At 35.0% G+C, this 10,109-nt stretch overlaps 1 protein-coding gene across 1 annotated transcript in view; it reads right to left on the reverse strand.

Annotated features, from left to right (window-relative positions):
- The window catches only part of LOC119595568 (lachesin-like), an 89,978-nt gene that overhangs the window by 4,111 nt on the left and 75,758 nt on the right, over nucleotides 1–10,109 (reverse strand). Inside the window, exons 7-8 of the mRNA XM_037944684.1 lie at nucleotides 4,119–4,257; nucleotides 118–365 (exon numbers count right to left, since the gene is read on the reverse strand). Coding sequence (XP_037800612.1) covers nucleotides 118–365; nucleotides 4,119–4,257 — 387 coding nt within the window. The remainder of the gene's footprint in view (nucleotides 1–117; nucleotides 366–4,118; nucleotides 4,258–10,109) is intronic.

Genomic DNA, 10,109 nt, shown 5'->3' on the forward strand with positions numbered 1-10,109 from the left:
ATATAATATATATGTGTTTGTGTATGTATATATATATATATGTATATATAATATATTATATATACATATATATACATATATATATATATATATATTGCGCCTGAGTACTAGACCTACCAGAGGATTTGGCACTGTGATCGATGGCGGGGGAGAGGGAGTCCCCCCCTCGAGGCCCCTTGTCCGTGGTGGGCCTGTGCGTCGCCGGGGGGTCGATCTTGTATGTCCTGATCTGGCCCTCTGCCTGGTTGATGGAGTTCCTGGCCATGCAGGTGTAGGTCCCGATGTCGTCCTTCTGCAGGTCGCGAATCACCAGCGTCATGTTGGTGTGGTACGAGCGGTGGGACTCCAGGACTTTGTACTTGGGCCTGGCAGGGGGAGAGAGGCAGTGCTGGTGAGAGGGGCCAAGGGTCTCCGCGGTATTACTTGCCTTTGAGCTCGTAGGGGCTTCTTCATAGCAGTTATTTCTACTGTTGTTGCTGGTGTTCCTATCATTCATGTTATTTATTCACCTTTTCTTTCGTTCTGATGATTATTAATATGATTATTATTTTTTGTATTATCATTAGTGTCTTTATTATGTTTTTGATCATTATCAAAATTCTTATCATCAATGTCATTTTCATTATCATATTTTTTCGTTTTTACCACGTCAATGTTATTATTATTATTATCATTATTATCTCGCCATTGTCATTATTAGTATTGTTCTTATCACACACACATATATATTATTGTTATATATAGATATGTATATATTATATATACACATATATGTGTATGTGTGTATATATATATCTATATCCAAATATGAATGTGTATGTATATGTGTATTTATGTATGTGTGTAGGTTTTATGTATCTATTCATGCATATGTTTATGCTGATATATATACATATATATAGAAGATATAATATATTTTTTTCATACAATCTATTCTATATTATATATATGTATGTATGTATTATGATATAAATGTATTTATGTTTATGCCATCTATTACGTCTATGTATGTTATGTATGTTTTGTATGCATGTATATATTTTATGGGACGTATGGTATGTTGTATGTATGTATGTTGTACATATGTATATATGTGTGTATGTATGTATGTATGTATGTATTTATTTTATATGGTATGTATTATGTTGTATGTATGTTATGTAGTGTACGTATTTTATTATGTTATGTATGTATGTATTTTATGTATGTATTTTTATTTTATTGCAATGGTATGTATGTATGTTGTTTCTTTGTAGATGTATTTACAAACATAACAGTACAGTATATTTATATCGTAATATGTACGATTTAGCTTATTTTACACCACAAAAATTACAAAAAACAAACGTAGGTTTATTTTCAAACACATTTTCAACAACAAACCAAGGTTAATCCGAAAGAAGAACAAAAATAATATATATACAACTTTAAACGCAAATTAATCAAAACCACACTGCAACCGCCTCATTGTTTGTAATTCCCAAAAAATGGAAAATAATACGCATGAAATGGCTTTGTAATAATTCAAAGCGACCTTGTGATTCAGGAAAAAGTTGACATCGTTTGTTCATTGTTGGGGGGAGGGGGAGCGGCAGGGAGGGGGGGGGGTCCAGGAGGGCAATTTTTTTTTTTTTTTTTTTTTTTTTTTTTTTTTTTTTTTTTTTTTTTTGCTGTTTCATATTGTTCTTTCACGATGTGTTGTTGTTATTATTGTCTGGAGTTATGGTGTAATTCTTGTTTTAATCAATGCTTTTTTTTCATGTTATGGTTTTACGATTTCTACCTGATAAGAGATAGTAATGATTATTATGATAATGATAATGATAATAATAATAATAATGGTTGATAATAATCCTTATGATGTTCATAATGATACAATAACAACAATGATGACAATGATAATGATAATACTAGTAATAATAATGATAATAATAATAATAATTATTATAATTATATTAATAATAGTGATGATGTATGATGATGATGATGATGATGATGATGATGATGATGATGATGATGATGATGATGATGATGATGATGATGATGATGATGATGATGGTGGTGATGGTGATGGTGATGGTGATGATGATGATTACTATAACAAAAATAATAATAGTAAGAATAATGATAATGGAAAATATGATGATAATGATGATAATGATAATAATAATAATAATAATAATAATAATAATAATAATAATAATAATAATAATAATGATAATAACAACAACAATAACAATAATTATTATAATAATAACAATAATAATGATAATAATAACAATTAGAAAAATAATAATGATAATTCTTGTTGTAATGATAATAATAATAGCAATGATAAAGATAATAGTAATGATAATAATAATATTAATACGTACGCAAGTGGGCACGTGCGTACGTACGTATATATGTATATATGTATGTGTATGTACGTAAGCATGAATGTATGTATGTATGTATGATTGTATGCATGTATGTCTATATGCTTGTCTGTCTCTTTGTATGTATATATGTATGAATGAATGAAAGAATGAATGAATGAATGAATGAATGAATGAATGAATGAATGAATGAATGTATGCACATATGGCTGGCACATATGGCTGTATATGATTTTTGTACATCAACTGTATGTGCATATAATGAATCAGATCCTTGCATGCTAATTTCTCCAAGCCTTCTTAATCTTGTAAAGAGGACCTGTGGCGAGATAGGAGGAAGAATTTTAATTTTTTACATATAATCAGAAAAGATATTCAAAAAAAAAAAAATTAAAACGAACGGAAAAAACGAGTCCTCTTGTAAGAAAAAACTGATAATGAAAAATAAAGTTGGGGGTTGGATAAAGACCGAAAAGAGAAAAAATAACTTTATGAAAGGAAGGGAGAAAGGATATTGTCTAAACGCCGCGACACACGTGGCCATGGAAAACAAATTACGCAATGATGTTTTGTGGTTTGGCGGAGGGATAAGGAGAGGGAGAGGGAAGGTTTCATTCAAAGGGACAGAAAAAGGAGAGAGATAGAAGGGGGTAAGGAGCGGGAGGGTGAGAGAGTGAGAGAGAGAGAGAGAGAGAGAGAGAGAGAGAGAGAGAGAGAGAGAGAGAGAGAGAGAGAGAGGGGGGGGTGGGGGGGAAGGAGGAGGGAGGGAGAGAGGGGGAGGGGGGAGGGGGAGTGGAGGGGAGGGGAGGGTGACGAGGAGTGAGAGAGAGAGAGAGGGGGAGGGGGAGGGGAAGGGAAGGGGGAGGGAGAGGGAGAGGGAGAGGGAGAGGGAGAGGGAGAGGGAGAGGGCGAGAGAGAGAGAGAGAGAGAGAGAGAGAGAGAGAGAGAGAGAGAGGAGGGGGAAGGGAGAGAGAGTAGATGTAACACACGACGGGAATATATTCTGTCCATCAAATGATATGTCTGTTATCTTTATTTTATCTTCAACATGGACAGTAAAAACTTTCTTCTATTCATATAGTCAGTCATATTTCTGTAGTCTGTTGATCTTTCCCCAGTTCAAAAAACGTAAACTAGAAGCAGTGTGAAGACCAATCAATTATTTCTTTAATTAACTGATTTACTTTGAATACATTTTTTAAAAATCATGGATGTTTCTTTGATAAACCAGCCAGGCTTTAGTTGTTTTCTACTTTTCTTATCGAAGTTTTTTGTTTAGATGAATGGTTGATTAAGTTATAAAATTACTTGCAAAATATAATAAAACTGGTTGTCTTGGATGATAAATAAATCAGTTACTGAGTTAAAGATAACAGTTATCACGCCACCTATATGTTAATTAATCATGGGAATTAAAGATGTCTGTAATGTGAAACTTGATGCGTTTATATAAACCTGAATTAACACTACAACAGAAAGAACGGGCGAGTAGACGTGAGAGAGAAGATAAAGCAATATAAACATGATAATAAAAATGATAATGATAATGATAATAAAACTAAAAGGAATGTCTTGGTTTGATAAAGAGAGAGAGAGAGAGACTTTAGAGAGCGAGACAAAATACTCACAGCAAAGATGCCTCATTAACCTATCAACTGAATTAAACCACTAAAACCAAAGGCCTCCTCTTTCTAAGAACACGGTCGGAATCTCTTCACCCAAACCGAGTTACCAACTTACCCATCTAAGATCATTATTTCGTTGTTCTTGCGCCAGAAAGTGATGGGTTTGGGGTATGCCTCGACCTTGCACGACAGCGCGAGGTCTGACCCCAGCGGCGACCCGACCAGCTGATTGGGTACTTGGATGGTCGGCTCGACTGTGGGGCAAAACGATCAAGGCTTGTTAGCTTAATTGAAGGGTAATTGGGCTGTGTGTATGGATAGTGGTGGTTATTGTGATGATTGATATTAACATTACTCATAGTGATTAGGGTGATATGATAATGATTATAGTGGGAACAACAATACTGTATTGATAACGATATTAAAAACGAAAATATAGTGATAAAATTAATCATTGCTGATAATTATGTTCATAGTAATGACGTCAATAAGCATGATCGCCATCACCACAGGCCTAATGATCATGACATTATTATCAAAGCAATAGTGATAGTGATAAAGATATCAATGACAATAATTGAAAGTGACATTGATGGTGCTGACTGTAAAGATAATAATACTGATAACAAAGACAGTATTCATCATCATTATTACGAGAATATTAACGAAATGAATAATATGAAACAACAATACTCCTGCTGATAGTAGTGATAATAACAATAGTGAGGATAGTGATATGAATGATGTTAATAATAAGAAGAACGATGATGATAATAATACTTCTACTACAAATAATAGTAGTAAAAACAGTAACGATGATAGTAATGTGTGTTTTCGGAGAATAAAGTATCCTTGCTTTTCCTATTAGCCTATGTTTTACACCCAAGCTACTACTGTACGTAACATTACCCCATTTACCTTATGTTCCACACTCATCTCGCTCTCGCCTCTTCCTCTTCGGCCAAATCCCCTTTCCTTTATTTCTCACTTTTTTTTTCTCTTTCTCTGTCTTTATTCACACATTCCCTTCTTTACCTTTCTTCGGGATTTCCAACCTTTATTTCTATCAAATGCTCAGTTGCGTATATCCTTTTTTTTCTTCTTCTTCTTTTTTTTCTTCACTTAACATACGTTCTTTATATTCAAAGGTTAATTGCATTATGGGTAAAAATATCGTATTTAAGGACAATCCAGGGCGGTTATAGGTGGAAATTAGGTTTTAGCTTGCATATGAATAGACTTTGCATAATTAAGATGAACTACCCTGCTCACTAGTCTCGTGTTGTGGCGGTATATCCTGCGTTTTGCCAAATAAGTATATCGTGTTGATATTGAGTATGTTCAGACGGATGTGTTGAGTGTTGGTATGAATGAATGTTTATTATTATATTCCCTTTTATTCAGCTAGTTAACAAATTTCTTATTAACTGTGTCCGCGGGATGATTCAAAATGTAAACTTGACATTTCTATAATGACCGAGAGTATCACATTTGATACGCCAGACCCACCGTGGAGAAATGTGTTGTTGTTGAGCATGTTAGTGAATCATCAAAAAAATCCCTGTAATAGCAATGGAATAAGAATGATGATGATAATGGTAATAACAAAAATAAAAATAATGATTAAAATAATGAAGACACTGATAAAAGCAACGTTACTGATAATAATAATGATAATATAATAATAATAATAATAATAATAATTATTATTATTATGATAATAATACTAATGAAAATGATAATAATGATAACAATGATGGAATAATAATATGATAATAGTGGAAGAAAATAAATGATAATAATAATAACAATAATAATAATAATAATAATAATAATTATTATTATTATAATAATAATTATTATTATTATTATTATTATTATTATTATTATTATTATTATTATTGTTATTATTATCATTATTATCATTATTATTATTATTATTATTATTATTATTATTATTATTATTATTATTATTATTATTATTATTATTATTATAATTATTATTATTATTACTATATTATCAACAATAACAACAGCAATAATAATGATGATAATGATAATAGTAATAATAATAATAATAATAATAATGATAATGATAATAATGATGATAATGATAATAATAATAATAATAATAATAATAATAATAATAATAATAATAATAATAATGACAGTTGTAATTATGATAATAAAAATAATAATGATAATGATAACAATAACAATGATAATGATATGAAAATGATAATAATAGTAATATTGATAATGATGTGATACAATAATAATAAAAATTATAATAATAATAATGATATAATAATAATGATAATAATAATAATGATTGATAATGATAATAATCATTACAAAACAATAATAGCAATAATAATAAAAATAATGGTAGTAATAATGATAATAATAATAATGATAAGTTGATGCATAATTAAGATGTTCTAAATGTAACTTCAAATCTCTTTGGTAATTTGTGCAAGAATTAAAGAGACATTGCCGGAAATTGTGACTATCTCTGATCACAAATTTCCGCATTTGCCAATCTTCACATCAAGGTTTATCCGAATTCGCCGTTTGTCTGTTTTATCTTTTATTCCCGATCCCTTACTCGCAAAATGAATGAATTTATTGATTTACGTAAATTCCTTTACTCCATGGATTAAATGTACTCTGAAACATGCATAGCTTCTCATGTAAAACTTATTTTCCAATTAATTTACCTTGTGCCTCGGCCGGCAAGCTTTAATTAAATGTTTTTATGGAAGCTTAACCTCCGCTAAGACTTCGAAATCATTTATACCATTTTCTGTTGCACCTGAAGAAGCCTTGGCATTCCATGACTTTTAGGGAAGACTTTTTTATTGTGGGTCGTAATGATGTACTTAGATAAAAAAAAAAAAAAAAAAAAAAAAAAAAAAAAAAAAAAAAAGCGACTGGGTTAGGTCTCGCGTTATATCCCCTATACATGAAGAATAGTTTTATTTTCTCTCTTATGCTGAATGGGCGATTATTTGTTGTATATTCATTCATTGTTTTTTTATTATTTTATTATTCGTTATGCTCTAATGATTGCTGATTGTGGCTGACGCAGCGTGACTGTTTTGAAAATCGTTATTATCATATTATTCATCTACCTTCATCACAAACTGTCAAGCGTCATTAGCATAACCTAACAGTGAGAATGAATCATTATCGCTCGTCTTGTCAGTACCCCCCCCCCCCACACACACACACACACAGCCGTGTTAATGGAACTGGGGAAAGATAAAGGGATAGAGAGATAGACACACACACACATACACACGCACACACACACACACACACACACACACACACACACACACACACACACACACACACACACACACACACACACACACACACATATACATATATATATGTGTGTGTGTGTGTGTGTGTGTGTGTGTGTGTGTGTGTGTGTGTGTGTGTGTGTGTGTGTGTGTGTGTGTGTGTGTGTGTGTGTGTGTGTGTGTGTGTGTGTGTGTAGATATATATATAGAGAGAGAGAGAGAATGAGTGAGAGTAAGAGAGAGAGAGAAAGAGTGAGTGAGAATGAGAGTGAGAGAGAGAGAGAAGGAGAAAGAGAGAGAGAGAGAGAGAGAGAGAGAGAGAGAGAGAGAGAGAGAGAGAGAGAGAGAGAGAGAGAGAGAGAGGAGAGAGAGAGAGAGAGAGAGAGAGAGACAGACAGACAGACAGAAGCAGGGACGGAGACACAGACGCAGACAAAAACAAAACCAGACAGGAAAAGAAAGCGAGAAAGAAAGCGAGAGAGAGAAAGAGAGAGAGCGCGCGCGCGTGGCCACTCGGCCGGACGCAAGGCAGTGCTTATTCACCGAACCGGCGCTGAGGAGCAATACAATAGCGCGGCCGAGCGGTGGCCTAAGATTGACTCAGTAGGGCGGCACAGGAGCGAGGCATTGTTGTTGGCGAGGCTTGATCAGGGATTAGGCAACGTCGACCCCTGGCTGGCTCGGGGAGTCGACGCGAGGGGTCGAGGGGTCGAGGCAGCGACGCTTGACGGACGGCGCGCGGCCCTTCCCCTGCCAGGTGTTTTCAGGACCTTTTTCGTTGGGTCGGTGGCGGGGCGTGAGCGTCTTGTCACGTCGTTGCCATAAACTGTGGGGAATGATCAAGTACCAGAAAGCTTGTGCTCTGATCATAATAGCTTTTCTTGCCAGTTTTATACACACACACACACACACACACACACACACACACACACACACACACACACACACACACACACACACACACACACACACACACACACACACACACACCAAAAAAAAAAAAAAAAAAAAAAAAATATATATATATATATATATATATATATATATATATATATATATATATATATATATATATATATATATGTGTGTGTGTGTGTGTGTGTGTGTGTGTGTGTGTGTGTGTGTGGTGTGTGTGTGTGTGTGTGTGTTGTGTGTGTATGTATATATATAAGAAACTGTCCCTTTTGCCTTTATTTTTGTTAGTACTAGTAGTAATAATAGTAGTAGTAATAGTAGGTGTTGTTGTTGTTTTGCTGTAGTAATAGTAGACGTATTAATAACAGTAAAAAAAGTAAAAGTAATACTTGTAGTAGGAATAGTAACACAAACACCATTGTTTTTATCATCATTACTCTTAGAATTATTGATAATTATTAGCATATGTAAGAACGAAGATTTTTTCCCAAAAATATCATTTTCATCGTAAAGATCAGGCGCGCAAAATTAATTCTTTATCGCAGTGCCTTAGAACCTATTATTTGCGCAGTTCACGAGTCTCATAAATTATTCCAAGATTTATTCGTCACTTCGTTTCCTCTTTGTTATCGGCCTCATAGAAAACCCAGACCTATCAATAGCATCAACGGAATGGTGTTCCAGCGGACCATTCCTCGCGCTCCCGCCTCCCTTCCCTACCCTCCCTCCCCCACTCCCGCCCCCGTTTCTCTCCTCCCAGACAATAGATTACAAGAAGATACAAAACACCTACACACCTTGGAGAACACTGTATATGTAAATGACCTCGAATAAAGCAGAGGGGGAAATTTCGTCCCGGCAAGTCCCAGGCGCCATTCGATCGGGTTACGCTATCGTATAAAAGCTTATTTCCTAATGTTTTGGGTCGGAACCCACCTTTACCCTCTCGCAGCAGCGCCAGGGTGAATTATTTTCCTGGGTCGCGTATACATCTTTCTAACTCTCCGCCCTCCCTCCTCCTCTCTCGCTCTCGCTGTCTACTCTCTCGCTCTCTTTTCTTTTTTTTCTCTCTCTTTTTTCTTCTCTCTCGCTTGTTATCTCTCTCTCTCTATCGCTTGCTCTCTTTCTCTCGCGCTTGTTGTCTCTCTCTTTATCGCTTGCTCTTTCTCTCTCGCTTGCTCTCTCTTTCTCTCTCTCTCTCTCTCTCTCTCACTTGCTGTCTCTCTCTGCATCGTTCTCTCTCTCTCTCTCTCTCTCTCTCTCTCCTCTCTCTCTCTCTCTCTCTCTCTCCTCTCTCTCTCTCTCTCTCTCTCTCTCTCTCTCTCTCTCTCTCTCTTCTCTCGCTCTTCTCTCTCTCTTTCTTGCTCTCTCTCTCTCTCTCTCTTTCTCCCTGTTCTTCCTCCTTTCTCCCATATCCTCTCTCCCTTCCCTCCAACTTAACCTCCCTCTCTCCCTCTTGCGTCCTCCCCTCGGCTTTTTTCCCGTATTGTTTCGTCCACGTGCCACTTCGTTCCGTCTTTTTCTCGCCGCTTTGCATCCGTTCGCAACATACGCATTCACTCGACCAAGAAGTATGAAATCGGTAAGTTGATATCGTATGAACATTGATTCTAAGGTTGTTATGACAGCTAATCTTACAAGAAAGAACTCCTGAAAAAAATAGTTCTATTATTATTATTATTTTTTTTTACTGTTCTTAAAGGAAGAAGACCAATTTAGTTTACACGTCTCTCCATTTGTTTCTTCTATTTTTCCCGCCTTTTTTAAACTTTTTTCCGGCCTTAAAGCGAAACCTCCAGAAACTTAGGCAGCGGGTCAAAGTCTCCGAGGTGAACTTTTGTTTGCATTGTTCACCGCCTTGTTGTTCAAATTTTATTTCC

The sequence above is a fragment of the Penaeus monodon genome, chromosome 36 (assembly GCF_015228065.2).
Source record: "Penaeus monodon isolate SGIC_2016 chromosome 36, NSTDA_Pmon_1, whole genome shotgun sequence".
Lineage (NCBI taxonomy): Eukaryota > Metazoa > Arthropoda > Malacostraca > Decapoda > Penaeidae > Penaeus > Penaeus monodon.